The 17,081-nt window shown below is 42.7% G+C and overlaps 1 protein-coding gene across 1 annotated transcript in view; it reads left to right on the forward strand.

Moving 5' to 3' along the window:
- The first annotated feature begins 13,703 nt into the window (after nucleotides 1–13,703).
- The window catches only part of cecr2 (CECR2 histone acetyl-lysine reader), a 104,824-nt gene continuing 101,446 nt past the window's right edge, over nucleotides 13,704–17,081 (forward strand). Inside the window, exon 1 of the mRNA XM_083763388.1 lies at nucleotides 13,704–14,092. Coding sequence (XP_083619514.1) covers nucleotides 13,937–14,092 — 156 coding nt within the window. The 5' untranslated portion in view covers nucleotides 13,704–13,936. The remainder of the gene's footprint in view (nucleotides 14,093–17,081) is intronic.

Genomic DNA, 17,081 nt, shown 5'->3' on the forward strand with positions numbered 1-17,081 from the left:
CCAATTAAGCATTACACTTGTTTACAACAGGGTCCACATTGTTCAATTCATCAAAACATTTAGAGACATACAAATAGACATTTCTATGTAGCTAAAGAACAGAACAGGAATTAATCATAAAAAAAATCATGCAGCTTATTTGTATGCGTATAAAGATACAAATACAAATGAATTGCAATAAAAGAGGTAATAATGGGTGTTCCTTTCGATAGCCTTTACATAATAGGCTACTTCAGGGCACGTGAAATGCAATGAATGAACACAGACTAACAATTACAACCTAGTAACAAACAGCGCCTTAATAGTGGAGTATATGGAAATGAAGGTATAGCTTCAAGAAGTGCAAACGCCTTTCTGGGCGGGAACCCCTTGTTGGTGTTTCAAGCATTATTTATGTTATACTTTAGCTATTGAAAAATAGCAGATCTACAAGCTCGCCATGAGCTTGTAGATCTGCTATTTTCTTTTAATCGTGAAAATGTGGCGCAAATCTTTGAATATATATATATATATATATTCTTTCAGAGCGAATGTTTTTCACTCAAATCTTTGCTTCTGGGGGGTTCCTGGAATAACATATTTTTTCAGATGGGGGTCGGTGGCCAATTACATTTTACATTTTTGGGGTCCTTAACATGAAATATTGAGCACCACTGATACAGAAACATGAGGTATTTCAGAAAACTGTCAGGAATTAGAAGACATATTTTTTATTTCGACGTCAGGCCTAAATGGGTTAAGTGGTTTATTAGTAGGCCTATTCACGACGATGATGATGATGATGATGATCCATGACCATTACAGTAGCCCATACAGTAACAGTAATAGACAAGAAACGCAAACATGATAAGTTAAAATAAATAAAATAAATAAATAAATAAAATAATGCCTTGTGTAGGCCTAGTTCTTATAGCTCGTCATGTTTACATTAGGAAAAAACATCTTACAGTCAATCTCAGACATGTTTACAGTGAAGTGACTCAGTGTGACGGTAGAGCAGGTCGTCCACTGATCCCTGGGTCGGCGGTTCGAATCCCGGCTCCTCCTCCTGTCCACATGTCGAAGTGTCCGTGGGCCAGACACTGAACCCTACGTTGCCTCCAATGAGTCGGTCGGTGTGAGCTCACCACCGTCTGTGTGTGAACGTGGGAAGTGAGGACGCTGGCATTGACTGTTCGCCGCTTCACCTCCCAATGTATGAATGAATGAACCTTCACCTCCCAATGTATGAATGAATGAACCTTCACCTCCCAATGTATGAATGAATGAACCTTCACCTCCCAATGTATGAATGAATGGACCTTCACCTCCCAATGTATGAATGAATGGACCTTCACCTCCCAATGTATGAATGAATGGACCTTCACCTCCCAACGTATGAATGAATGAACCTTCACCTCCGTATGAATGAATGGACCTTCACCTCCCAATGTATGAATGAATGAACCTTCACCTCCCAATGTATGAATGAATGAACCTTCACCTCCCAATGTATGAATGAATGAACCTTCACCTCCCAATGTATGAATGAATGAACCTTCACCTCCCAATGTATGAATGAATGAACCTTCACCTCCCAATGTATGGATGAATGGACCTTCACCTCCCAATGTATGAATGAATGAACCTTCACCTCCCAATGTATGAATGAATGAACCTTCACCTCCCAATGTATGAATGAATGGACCTTCACCTCCCAATGTGTGAATGAATGGACCTTCACCTCCCAATGTATGAATGAATGAACCTTCACCTCCCAATGTATGAATGAATGAACCTTCACCTCCCAATGTATGAATGAATGAACCTTCACCTCCCAATGTATGAATGAATGAACCTTCACCTCCCAATGTATGAATGAATGAACCTTCACCTCCCAATGTATGAATGAATGGACCTTCACCTCCCAATGTATGAATTAATGGACCTTCACCTCCCAATGTATGAATGAATGGACCTTCACCTCCCAATGTATGAATGAATGGACCTTCACCTCCCAATGTATGAATGAATTGGACCTTCACCTCCCAATGTATGAATGAATGAACCTTCACCTCCCAATGTATGAATGAATGGTTCAGGTTCAGGTTCAGGTTCAGGTTTATTTGTCATTTGTATAGATACAGAGTATACATACAATGAAATTTATTTTGCTCAGAGCACTCTCCGTCTTACATACACAGGACATAAACAAACATCTATAGTGCAAGAAAAGACAAAAAACAGTAAAAGAAAGTGCAAGTGAAGTGAAGTGCAATACAGTTCAAGGTCAGCTGTTCAGCAGCCTGACTGCCTGGGGGTAAAAACTGTTACTGAGACGGGATTTGATGCTCTGGTAGCGTTTTTTGGAGGGGAGTAGTTTGAACAGGGTATTTGCGGGGTGGCTGGTGTCTTCCATGATGTTATGGGCTTTTTTCATACAGCGAGTGGTGTAGATGTTATGGAGACTGGGTAATTCTGTAGTGGCGATGATTTTAGCTGCTGTTTTAATGGTCCTCTGCAACCTGTTGCAGTCCTGAGCGGTCGTGTTACCGTACCACACTGTGATACAGCCAGTTAAGACACTTTCAATTATACAGCGATAAAAGTTCACTAGTCCTTTTGTACTTAAGCCAAAAATGTTAAGGCGCCTCAGAAAGTACAGTCGCTGCTGCGCCTTCTTGAGGATGTACTCGTTGTTGAGTGACCATGTGAATGTGTCTGTGATATGTATGCCCAGGAATTTAAAGTTATCAACTATGTCGACAGATGACCCTTTGATGGAAATGGGGGTGTGGATGCCTTTGGACTTCCTAAAGTCTACAATGATTTCTTTGGTCTTATTGGTGTTAAGTGAGAGGTTATTGTTATCGCACCATAGAGTTAGATCCTCTATCTCCCTCCTATAGGCCCTCTCATCACCGTCGGTTATTAGTCCGATCACTGTGGTATCATCCGCAAATTTAATTATGATGTTATTCTCGTATCTGGCGACACAATCAAACGTAAACAAGCTGTACAGCAGAGGACTGAGGCAGCAGCCTTGGGGCGCACCGGTTCTGGTGAGAATTGTGGATGAGCTTCTCTCTCCTATGCGAACACACTGGGGCCTACCCGTCAGAAAATCAAATAGCCAGTTACAGATGGAGCTGCCCACACCAAGTCCACTGAGTTTCAACACTAATTTAGATGGTACAATAGTGTTAAATGCGGAACTATAGTCTATGAACAGTAGTCTGACATAAGAGCTTTTCTTGTCTAGATGTACCAGGGCAGTGTGTAAAGCAAGAGAGATTGCATCATCCACAGATCTATTTGCACAGTAAGCAAACTGTAAAGGATCAATACTAGCAGGAATTATGCTCTTGATATAAGAGATAACCATTTTCTCCAGGCATTTCATGAGAACAGATGTCAAAGCAACAGGTCGATAATCATTGAGACAGGTAACAGGTGGACAGAATGGACCTTCACCTCCCAATGTATGAGTGAATGAACCTTCACCTCCCAATGTATGAATGAATGAACCTTCACCTCCCAATGTATGAATGAATGAACCTTCACCTCCCAATGTATGAATGAATGAACCTTCACCTCCCAATGTATGAATGAATGAACCTTCACCTCCCAATGTATGAATGAATGAACCTTCACCTCCCAATGTATGAATGAATGAACCTTCACCTCCCAATGTATGAATGAATGAACCTTCACCTCCCAATGTATGAATGAATGAACCTTCACCTCCCAATGTATGAATGAATGAACCTTCACCTCCCAATGTATGAATGAATGAACCTTCACCTCCCAATGTATGAATGAATGAACCATTGTAAAGTGCTTTGAGCACTTGGAAAAGCGCTATAAAAATGCAATTCATTAAAATGCAATTCATTATACTAGGAAGGAACACAATATCAATTAAGGAACATGTGACAATCTCTCCATTTCTCATTATCTAATTATTTGTTAAATCAATTGGTGTATTGATTACTGCTGATGGGGGGGGGGGTCCATTGACTCCATTCTGCCTCCTCAGCTATAGAAACTGGAATATGTTTTGTAAATCAGTGGTTCTCAAACCTAGTGTTCGCCCACTTTATCCCATATTTTATACTTTTGTGTTTTATGTTTTTTTTTTTTTTAAACAATATATTTATTGCATTTCTTTTTTTGGACAAACGGACAGTACAACAAAACAATACATAATACAGACAATACAATTATTTAAAATGAAAAACAAACAAACAAAACCAAAACATACAATACATACATATATAAATACAGTATAATAAAATAAAATAAGGGCACTTAGAATGGTAACAACAGAGTCCTTATGGCCACAAGACCAAACAGCTGCAGAGAATACAATTACACATTTTCAGTTTCCACCATTAAATAAGATAAATCATTAACCGTAATATATTGGATAAACCGTCCCCATATCTTATCAAACATCTCCTGTTTATTCTTCAAATTATAAGTGATTCTTTCCAGAGGAAGACACAATGATAACTCCCTAAACCACTGAGCAATACTGGGTTTGCCTATCTTTTTCCACGATAAGGCTGTTTTATGTTTTAGTGTTAGTCTAGTTTTAGTCGACTAAATGTAATTTGATTTTAGTGAACTAAATCTACAGTTGATTTAGTCGACTAAAATGTGTTTTGGCGGGCCTTGATGTCGTCGTAATGGCTGATTTTACACTTGCTGAAAATAGCCGGTCTACAAGCTTGTAGATCGGCTATATTTTCAGCATGCAACCAAGTGTAAAATGAGTTATAGTGGATCTCTTGTCCACTAGTCCCTTCCTAACATTTTAGTCTAGTTTATATTTCATGACAAAATTGTCGCTATATTTAGTCCTATAGTTTTAGTCCTCATAGCCTATAGTTTTCATTTAGTTTGTCAGTGAATAAAGGATATAGTCGACGATCATTTTTGTCATAGTATTAGTTGAACAAAATGACTGGACCACTGACTGGTCTACTGATGACCACTGACTGGACTACTGATGACCACTGACTGGACTACTGACGACCACTGACTGGACTACTGACGACCACTGACTGGACTACTGACGACCACTGACTGGACTACTGACGACCACTGACTGGACTGTTCTGAGCCAGCTGCTGGGACTCAGTGAGTGAGAGATGGTGTTCTCAGTGGGTTGAGAGATGGTGTTCTCAGTGAGTGAGAGATGGTGTTCTCAGTGGGTTGAGAGATGGTGTTCTCAGTGGGTGAGAGATGGTGTTCTCAGTGAGTGAGAGATGGTGTTCTCAGTGAGTGAGAGATGGTGTTCTCAGTGAGTGAGAGATGGTGTTCTCAGTGAGTGAGAAATGGTGTTCTCAGTGGGTGAGAGATGGTGTTCTCAGTGAGTGAGAGATGGTGTTCTCAGTGAGTGAGAGATGGTGTTCTCAGTGAGTGAGAGATGGTGTTCTCAGTGAGTGAGAGATGGTGTTCTCAGTGAGTGAGAGATGGTGTTCTCAGTGAGTGAGAGATGGTGTTCTCAGTGAGTGAGAGATGGTGTTCTCAGTGAGTGAGAGAGATGGTGTTCTCAGTGAGTGAGAGATGGTGTTCTCAGTGAGTGAGAGATGGTGTTCTCAGTGAGTGAGAGATGGTGTTCTCAGTGAGTGAGAGAGATGGTGTTCTCAGTGAGTGAGAGATGGTGTTCTCAGTGAGTGAGAGATGGTGTTCTCAGTGGGTGAGAGATGGTGTTCTCAGTGAGTGAGAGATGGTGTTCTCAGTGAGTGAGAGATGGTGTTCTCAGTGAGAGAGAGATGGTGTTCTGACTGTTCTCAGTGAGTGAGAGATGGTGTTCTCAGTGGGTGAGAGATGGTGTTCTCAGTGAGTGAGAGATGGTGTTCTCAGTGAGTGAGAGAGATGGTGTTCTCAGTGAGTGAGAGATGGTGTTCTCAGTGAGTGAGAGATGGTGTTCTCAGTGAGTGAGAGATGGTGTTCTCAGTGAGTGAGAGATGGCGTTCTCAGTGAGTGAGAGAGATGGTGTTCTCAGTGGATGAGAGATGGTGTTCTCAGTGGGTGAGAGATGGTGTTCTCAGTGAGTGAGAGAGATGGTGTTCTCAGTGAGTGAGAGATGGTGTTCTCAGTGAGTGAGAGATGGTGTTCTCAGTGAGTGAGAGAGATGGTGTTCTCAGTGAGTGAGAGATGGTGTTCTCAGTGAGTGAGAGATGGTGTTCTCAGTGAGTGAGAGATGGTGTTCTCAGTGAGTGAGAGATGGTGTTCTCAGTGGGTGAGAGATGGTGTTCTCAGTGAGTGAGAGATGGTGTTCTCAGTGAGTGAGAGATGGTGTTCTCAGTGAGTGAGAGATGGTGTTCTCAGTGGGTGAGAGATGGTGTTCTCAGTGAGTGAGAGATGGTGTTCTCAGTGAGTGAGAGATGGTGTTCTCAGTGGGTGAGAGATGGTGTTCTCAGTGAGTGAGAGATGGTGTTCTCAGTGAGTGAGAGATGGTGTTCTCAGTGAGTGAGAGATGGTGTTCTCAGTGAGTGAGAGATGGTGTTCTCAGTGAGTGAGAGATGGTGTTCTCAGTGGGTGAGAGATGGTGTTCTCAGTGAGTGAGAGAGAGATGGTGTTCTGACTGTTCTCAGTGGGTGAGAGATGGTGTTCTCAGTGAGTGAGAGAGAGATGGTGTTCTGACTGTTCTCAGTGGGTGAGAGATGGTGTTCTCAGTGAGTGAGAGATGGTGTTCTCAGTGAGTGAGAGATGGTGTTCTGACTGTTCTCAGTGAGTGAGAGATGGTGTTCTCAGTGAGTGAGAGAGATGGTGTTCTGACTGTTCTCAGTGGGTGAGAGATGGTGTTCTCAGTGAGTGAGAGATGGTGTTCTCAGTGGGTGAGAGATGGTGTTCTCAGTGAGTGAGAGATGGTGTTCTCAGTGAGTGAGAGAGATGGTGTTCTCAGTGAGTGAGAGATGGTGTTCTCAGTGAGTGAGAGATGGTGTTCTCAGTGAGTGAGAGATGGTGTTCTCAGTGGGTGAGAGATGGTGTTCTCAGTGAGTGAGAGATGGTGTTCTCAGTGAGTGAGAGATGGTGTTCTCAGTGAGTGAGAGATGGTGTTCTCAGTGAGTGAGAGATGGTGTTCTCAGTGAGTGAGAGATGGTGTTCTCAGTGGGTGAGAGATGGTGTTCTCAGTGAGTGAGAGATGGTGTTCTCAGTGAGTGAGAGATGGTGTTCTCAGTGAGTGAGAGATGGTGTTCTCAGTGAGTGAGAGATGGTGTTCTCAGTGAGTGAGAGATGGTGTTCTCAGTGAGTGAGAGATGGTGTTCTCAGTGGGTGAGAGATGGTGTTCTCAGTGAGTGAGAGATGGTGTTCTCAGTGAGTGAGAGATGGTGTTCTCAGTGAGTGAGAGATGGTGTTCTCAGTGAGAGATGGTGTTCTCAGTGAGAGATGGTGTTCTCAGTGAGAGATGGTGTTCTCAGTGAGAGATGGTGTTCTCAGTGAGAGATGGTGTTCTCAGTGAGAGATGGTGTTCTCAGTGAGAGAGAGATGGTGTTCTCAGTGAGAGATGGTGTTCTCAGTGAGAGATGGTGTTCTCAGTGAGAGATGGTGTTCTCAGTGAGAGAGAGATGGTGTTCTCAGTGAGTGAGAGATGGTGTTCTCAGTGAGAGAGAGATGGTGTTCTCAGTGAGTGAGAGATGGTGTTCTCAGTGAGAGATGGTGTTCTCAGTGAGAGATGGTGTTCTCAGTGAGAGATGGTGTTCTCAGTGAGAGATGGTGTTCTCAGTGAGAGATGGTGTTCTCAGTGAGAGATGGTGTTCTCAGTGAGAGATGGTGTTCTCAGTGAGAGAGAGATGGTGTTCTCAGTGAGTGAGAGATGGTGTTCTCAGTGAGTGAGAGATGGTGTTCTGACTGTTCTCAGTGAGTGAGAGATGGTGTTCTCAGTGAGTGAGAGATGGTGTTCTGACTGACTCACTCAGTCTGCAGTAGGTGAAGCAGTAGCTTCAGTAGGTGACGCGTGCGTGTGGAGGGCCTCACTGTGTTTGGACTGCAAAGCCCTCACACCCTCCAGCTACTGGAGCATATTATGTCACTGGCACGCAACAATTTAGTATTATAAATCATGTTTAACTCTAAATTCCATCCCCTAAACCGAACTTAAATGTTTAATCTCATAACACTAACTCCAACTTGAATCTTTTTCCTATTGCAAACATATTATCTCTAAACATATTTTTGAACTATAAAACGTTTTGTTTTTTGTGAGGACCAGGAAAATAAACGGTTGTCATTCCTCAAATTCTACTATACTTGTATGGGGACATTTAGTCCTCCAAAGTGTAATACAAACGTGCACGTACACACACGCACGCACGCACGCAGGCAGGCAGGCAGGCAGGCAGGCAGGTAAGGCAGGCAGGCAGACAGACACTATTGTCTCTACAGTTTTCTGGTCCCACTTGTCTCTACATAAGGAACCAACATGCTTCGGGGCTTGCAGTGCTATGTTGTTCTTGTTGAATGTAACATACTTTGAGAATTTTCGGGTCGCAGCCCAGCACTCTGTATCTGCTGGAGACGCGGTGTATAACGACATGGATTTCACTCTGTATCTACTGGAGATGCTGTGTATAACGACATGGATTTCACTCTGTATCTACTGGAGATGCTGTGTATAACGACATGGATTTCACTCTGTATCTACTGGAGACGCTGTGTATAACGACATGGATTTCACTCTGTATCTACTGGAGACGCGGTGTATAACGACATGGATTTCACTCTGTATCTACTGGAGATGCTGTGTATAACGACATGGATTTCACTCTGTATCTACTGGAGACGCTGTGTATAACGACATGGATTTCACTCTGTATCTACTGGAGACGCGGTGTATAACGACATGGATTTCACTCTGTATCTACTGGAGACGCTGTGTATAACGACATGGATTTCACTCTGTATCTACTGGAGACGCGGTGTATAACGACATGGATTTCACTCTGTATCTACTGGAGACGCGGTGTATAACGACATGGATTTCACTCTGTATCTACTGGAGACGCTGTGTATAACGACATGGATTTCACTCTGTATCTACTGGAGATGCTGTGTATAACGACATGGATTTCACTCTGTATCTACTGGAGACGCTGTGTATAACGACATGGATTTCACTCTGTATCTACTGGAGACGCGGTGTATAACGACATGGATTTCACTCTGTATCTACTGGAGACGCTGTGTATAACGACATGGATTTCACTCTGTATCTACTGGAGACGCTGTGTATAACGACATGGATTTCACTCTGTATCTACTGGAGACGCTGTGTATAACGACATGGATTTCACTCTGTATCTACTGGAGACGCTGTGTATAACGACATGGATTTCACTCTGTATCTACTGGAGATGCTGTGTATAACGACATGGATTTCACTCTGTATCTACTGGAGACGCTGTGTATAACGACATGGATTTCACTCTGTATCTACTGGAGACACGGTGTATAACGACATGGATTTCACTCTGTATCTACTGGAGACGCGGTGTATAACGACATGGATTTCACTCTGTATCTACTGGAGACGCGGTGTATAACGACATGGATTTCACTCTGTATCTACTGGAGACGCGGTGTATAACGACATGGATTTCACTCTGTATCTACTGGAGACGCGGTGTATAACGACATGGATTTCACTCTGTATCTACTGGAGACGCGGTGTATAACGACATGGATTTCACTCTGTATCTACTGGAGACGCTGTGTATAACGACATGGATTTCACTCTGTATCTACTGGAGACGCGGTGTATAACGACATGGATTTCACTCTGTATCTACTGGAGACGCGGTGTATAACGACATGGATTTCACTCTGTATCTACTGGAGACGCGGTGTATAACGACATGGATTTCACTCTGTATCTACTGGAGACGCGGTGTATAACGACATGGATTTCACTCTGTATCTACTGGAGACGCGGTGTATAACGACATGGATTTCACTCTGTATCTACTGGAGACGCTGTGTATAACGACATGGATTTCACTCTGTATCTACTGGAGACGCGGTGTATAACGACATGGATTTCACTCTGTATCTACTGGAGACGCTGTGTATAACGACATGGATTTCACTCTGTATCTACTGGAGACGCGGTGTATAACGACATGGATTTCACTCTGTATCTACTGGAGACGCGGTGTGTGTAACGACACGGATTTCTAAACTAATCTGGGGCAGTTGTTTTTATACAGACGGGTAAAAAAGGGCAGGGGGTCAAGCCCCCTTTGATGTCTATTATGTGTGCACGCCCCTCTGGATCTGAATCAGTCACTGGATTGGATGTCTCCTAGCAACATGACAGCCTCCTTGAGGGGGGGGGGGGGGACAGGGGGGGCAGGGGGGGCAGGGGGGTTCCTAAGGGACCGGAGAGTGGTTTTTCAAACGTTTTATTATCTCAATGACATAGGCCTATGATATGATATGATATGATATGATATGATATATGATCTAGTACTTTATTGTCAGTTCACACTGAAATGTGTCTTGCGACCCAGAAGCCAAGTATGCAGAACACACATACATATACACCAGTGTTGTTTTTGGCAGCAATTTTTTTTTTTTTTGTTTAGTTTTCACTTAGTTTTAGTCACATTTTAGTCACCTGGAATGTTCTAGTGTTTAGTGTAGTTTTAGTCGACTAAATCTACAGTTGATTTAGTCGACTAAAATGTGTTTTGACAGGCCTTGACGTCGTTGTAATGACATATTTTACACTTTGGTTGCATGCTGAAAATAGCAGATCTACAATCTCGCAAAGCATTGCGAGATTGTAGATCTGCTATTTTCAGCATGCAACCCAGCATATAACTGGATCTCTTGTCCCTTCCTAACATTTTAGTCTAGTTTTTATTTGTTGACAAAATTGTCAGTATATTTAGTCTTAGTTTTAGTCATCATAGATTTGTTTTTATTTAGTTTTAGTCAGTGAAAAAAGGTAGTCGACGAACATTTTTCGTCTTAGTTTTAGCCGACGAAAACAACACTGGTTCACACTGAAATGTGTCTTGCGACCCAGCAGCCAAGTATGCAGAACACATATACACACATTTGACATAACACAAAGAACAAGACAATTTACATACATAAAGACATGAAGACAAGAGCAATGTCCACCGCTTAGATTACCCCATGGCTACTATATACAACTCCTGATTAAGATTTAAAAAAAACTCCCATATCTGTTGGGTGAAGTTCAACAATGTGCAAACACAGCAGCGAGATTTGTGAGCTGCTGTGACAGGAGAAGGATGTCAAATGGAATACAAACCATTGTGTGTGTACACTGTTTATCAAAAGTATAAAGTTAACGTTAAAGTTTATAGTTTCACAAGATAGTATTACCCAAAGTGTTATAATGTAACACAGCACTGTTTACACCTTTATTTCATTTCTTCTATTCATATCCAATATTTATTTGTAAATACATTGTTTTATTTTGATTGTCTTGTTCCCCACTTCTACACTCTTGATTTTAATTGATCTTTAAATGTTGTTGTTATTCATATCCTCACTGTATTGCATTACTACATTTCTAATGTTTATGCCTTGCTTTTCCTTTCTCTTTCTCTATATGGCTCTGTAAAGCACTTTGAGCTGCATTTCATGTCATGAAAGGTGCTATACAAATAAAGTATTATTATTATTTATTATTGTTCCACTTCTGCTTTGGCAATGTAAACGTACGTTTTTCTCATGCCGAGAGAGAGAGAGAGAGAGAGAGAGAGAGAGAGAGAGAGAGAAGAGAGAGAGAGAGAGAGAGAGAGAGAGAGAGAGAGAGAGAGAGAGAGAGAGAGAGAGAGAGAGAGAGAGAGAGAGAGAGAGAAACTTGCGCCTTACACACAAGTAGAGCACGCTCACCACTGACATCAGCACTTTGTATTGTAGCCTATCTCTACTTTGAGTGCTAGGCTACTAACTAATGTCTGTGGTGTAGCTAATCTTGTAGACAGTGGCGTGCACAGACATTTAGAGGGGCAGGTGCTCAAGTGAAAAAATAGGGCACCTTGTGCAGCGCATTTTGGGGCGGGGACCCATTTTGGTGCTTTAGCTATTGAAAAATAGCAGATCTACAAGCTCATAGCTTGTAGGTCTGCTATTTTTCTTTAATCGAAGAACCACTGACATAGAAACATAGCTTTAGATTGTGGGGGCCTAAATAATATAGTAGCCTATAGAAGCGTTTTTTTTATCAAGATTTGATCAATGTCACCGCATGGTCCACACACTACAAATACAGAAAAGATAAATATTTTTTTTAAGAGAAAAATTGCCAAAAGGGCAGGGGGTGCTCTAGCACCCCTAGTGTCTATCTGTGCACGCCACTGCTTGTAGACCTCACCAGGCCCATTGCAAGTTGCTGTAGTGTACTCTATCGTCAACCAGCCTATCATGATGGGTAGGGGTGAGGTGGGTTCTGGGAGTATAATGCCAAGTATAGTAGCATGACCAGTTTGTTTTGGGATGTCTGGAGCCTTGTCTTAAGGGCCTTAGAGGTGCTGTGGTACCATGAGGTGCATGCATAGTCGAAGAAACCTTGTATGAGGGGCCCCTGTATGAGGGCCCCCATGCATTAGGGTCTTCAAGGTGTTTTTGTTGACAAGCGAGGGTCAACTCTTGCGGTCCATTTGGTTCCATTTGATTTAGAGACCTGTAGGTTCCATTTGTAATGTAATAATATAGCAACAATGTAACCACTTTGACCCTATACATAAGCCATTTGAAAAGAGATAACTCTTTTTTTTTGTCTTGCAAAAACTTGTCTTGGCTCAATGTATTCAGAAAAATGCACATAAAGTGCACAAAGCCAATAAAGTTCGTATTGTATGTGCAGACGGTGTGCTGGTCTGCATTTTTTTTAAACATGTTAACAGAGATATCTAGCTGCTTTAGTGCATGGATTTGCATGCATGCACTTCTCACTGATGACGGTGGGGGGAGCCGGAGGGTAATTTATAACACCAACACGTCCAGCGTTGTTTACCAAACAAACTGCCTCATGTTTAGCCGGCCACTAAATTGCCGGCTTGGCTAAATTGGGACAGTCAAAAACAAAGTTTTGTTGTTATTATTGTTATTCTTACTGCTGGAATAAACTGGATGACTGAAGCAATACAATAGCCTTTCTCCGAGTATCTGTCCTAAATGCTGCCTGCAAGCAAAAACAGAAAGAAAGTAGAAACAAAACAATCACACTATTATATATAAACCTAAACCATCACTGAGAAGAAAAAAAAAACTACTTCAACAAGGTGTCAAATTGGGCAACCTGCCACAAATCAAAAGAAGTCCATCATTAATTATCACAATCACAATAATTCAAACACAACAATAATGATTCCCTTTAAACGCCGACGGGACTATTCTGATCACCCCGAGGTGATAATGGACCAGACCTCTGCGATCACGGCACAAACACACACTCATATGGCCGCGGGTATCTCTCCAGACGCGCTTTGTATCGCCCCCAGATCGCTTCCGAACAGCAAACGGATATAAAACAAGTCTTTATGCACACTTTTCCAGGGAGCGCGGATAAACGCGCACCCCTCTCTCTCCCGGGTTAATAGTCGCGCCTCGCCCGTCGCCCTCCCTCCCTCCCTCCCGCCCCATCTGTTCGTGTAGGACCGGGTGTGTGTGTGTGTGTGTGTGTGTGTGCCCGACACAGATTACTGTAGCGCTCCTAGACGCGGCGGGTCGCAATGGCAACAACGACACAGCGACGCGGAGCAGGCGGACAACTTTGGACGCTTCTTCTGTGAAAACAAAAAGCGGTGGACTGGCTTTAGGGACTTGTTTATAAACCGCCGGGAACGGCTTTTTTTTTTAGATACTAAAGATCGCCACGTTCTTCTATCGTTTGGAGGGAAACTATACGGGACACAAGGAAGTTCTGATGCGGATTAATTAAGGGACAAAGTTGCAGAGAAACATGTCCATGTCCATGCAGGAGCAGGAGGGATGTACGGTGGGTGTTGTTAATGTTATCCCCGTGGAGGAGATCCAGTCGTGGTGGGAAGTCCCCGCCATAGCGCACTTCTGCTCGCTCTTCAGGACGGCGTTCCACCTCCCGGACTTTGAGATCGAGGTAATAACAAAATGAATTGAAACACTCAACAAAGCTTTCTTTTCCAGGCGTGTTGGAAGTGAAACCGTCTAAAAAACCCGACGAAGAGTCGATATAAACAAGCTCAACAACGAGCTACTACTGAGCCCAGTATGCTACTAGTAGTCGACCCCCATGGTGGATAGACCTTCTAGTAGTACTATATACACGGTTTGCCCAAACAGAACCACTTCTCTGTTTTGTCCCAGAGAGAGAGAGACGCTCAAATGCGGTTATTATAGATTCACTCATGTCTGCTTAAAACGCTAAGTTTTTAGCAACGCCTTCCCATGAATTCATTCAGGCGTCGTCGGTGCCTCTATAATGAAATAATGAGTCCTTATAATAAACGAACAGGTCGTTTTTTAAAAGCATAGCGCTGCTAGAGAGAGTAGAGAGAACACGTGGGGGAGAACTGGAAGAAGGCTCGGTTTATTTTTGTTGCAATGAAATGAATCGGGGGGGGCTTGTAGAAAAGTTCGGTGGACCTCCCTCCTCCCCCCCCCCCCCAACACACACCACACACACACACACACACACACACACACACACTCCCAGTGAATGAATTATGAGTATCTGAGGTTACTACAAAGCCATGTGCGACCCACTTGTTTTCATTCTGTGAAACCGATACCGTAGAAGATCTGCACATTAATTTCGACCGTGTATGTTGTGGTTGATGTGATCACGTGGTGATTTTTTTTTGGGGGGGGGGGGATCAAATAAAGTAGTATAGATGGTAATTTAAAGAACAGGCCGTGACATTATTGTATTTTTGTCACGGCATTTTTTTTGTATGAATTGTGAAATGAATTGTGTGGTGTTGTGCGTGAAAGGTTGTGTTCCGACCAATTAAGCCAAGCTGCATTCAATTCAAATGCTGTAGATTCATTGATTAGCGTTGTCTTATTTTATGTTTGAAAAGGGCTAATGTTGTTGTTTTCTTCTGTGGCTCTCATGGTTCTCAAAGTCGGGTCCCGGGGGGACCCCATCTGGGGTCGTCGAGGGGGTCCCTATTTTAGTGTGTGTGTGTGTGTGTGTGTGTGTGTGTGTGTGTGTGTGTGTGGGGGGGGGGGGTCCTTGACAGCAATGATAATGTTTTGAGATCACTGTTCTATCGAATAAAGTAGCCTAAAGTTGATGATGGGTTCGTTCGTTGGTTCGTTCGTCGAGCCTCCTCGGGTTTATTGTCCTATAACTGCCATCTGGCTCAGGGTCGCCATAGGGACGCAGATGCCGTTTCACTCATTGTTTTATCGCCTCCGATCCCTTTAAAAAAATATTTAATACAACAAGAAGAAGCGACGAATCTTATTCCCTCTTCAACAGAATCCAGAGCGCCTCTCCGGTTCCTTTAGCTACCTATAATATACCATACCGCACTGAGCCTTTTATTAGTGTCACATCACCGCTGTTACATCATCCAAGTTTATCATCCTCATCATTGTTGCCCGTTCGCGGTAATAATAACATAACAGCCCCAGTTATTTCCCGCGTGTCGTGTGCCAGCCACTCTCTAAGCGTTTATGACATTGTCTTGGTAATCGATGACTAGTACCAGTTCAGCTGATATGGACCGTTTGATCCATCGAAGAATGATGGCACTTAAAAGAAACGGATAAGGTCAACATCACGCATCAACAGTCTCTCCATCGCTCATTCACGCAGCCCCCCCCCCCCCCCCCTGAGATGAGAAGGCATCGCTTTGTTATTAGATGAGAGGCAAAGCAGATGAATACAAGAAGACTCACCCCGTTTCTGTTTTCCTCCCAGAATCCTCCCCAGTGAGGGGTGGGAGAGGCTGGACAGCAGACGGCTGGATTTTCAATTTCTCTAACTATAAACTTTCATGACAGCAGAACAGCCTAAGTACAAATATAATTTATGAAAAGCTACTACAGTGAAGTCTGTTCACAGAAGTTGTTGTAGGATATGTGGGGATTATCTGACGAGGTACCATTTGAGGGGGCAAAACCTTACATATACTAAATAATACTAAATTGTTTATAGGGTCAATATAAGTAATATAATATAGCCTTTCCACAGGATTATCCTTTTAAATTTTTCCAAAAAGAATACAAACAGCCAATAGCATATGACAAAGTTATCCCCCTCACTGGGGAAAATTCCGGGAGGAAAAACGGGCACGCACCGGGGTGAGTCTTCTTGTTACCAAGCAGATGGGGATCGCATATTCGCAATGCTCCTATACATGATGAAAGTTTAAATAAAAGGATCCCCGGCTAATGAGACAAATATGCCTTAAAAACATTATCCTTGCACTCTATAACTATAACATTACAAAATAAAAATAAAAACAAATATAAATATTTAATTTCTTTAATAATTTGCGAAGTATTTTCACTCAATACTAGAGCCGAATTCCAATACCCAATATCTCGGCCACTCGCTCACTCACACTCGCTCACTCCAGCATGGCAAATGACGGTGAAATTGGTGACCTGCCAAATATGTGACCATCTTGTTCACACAACTATTACATGGAAGTCTTTAAATACATGGCCTAAATACAGTTAGGTTGAACTCTGCTAATGAACAAACTGCAACAATTGACATTAGGACACATTGACATTATGTGATTGTCTACGCGGTTGTCACATATTTCAGCAGGTCACCAATTCCACCATAACGCCACCTTGCTGGAGTGACTGAGTGAGAGTGAGCGAGTAGCCGAGATTCTGGGTATTGGAACTGCTCCTGTCGCAAGGTGATGACATAATATGCCCATGTGTGGTTCCATAATTCCATAGGGCTGGACCACACATGGGCATATGACATCATCAACTTGCGACAGGAGCAGTCACTGTGAAAGATTATCTATTTATGAAAGAAATACAATATTTAAGGTGCTTTTATTAAAAAAAAATATATAGTTATAGAGGGCAAGTAGCCTATAATGTTTTAAGGCATATTTGTCTTATTAGGCAGGGATCCTTTTAAGGGTCTCGTG

The sequence above is a fragment of the Protomyctophum parallelum genome, assembly GCF_964188405.1.
Source record: "Protomyctophum parallelum genome assembly, chromosome: 4".
Taxonomy (NCBI): Eukaryota; Metazoa; Chordata; class Actinopteri; order Myctophiformes; family Myctophidae; genus Protomyctophum; species Protomyctophum parallelum.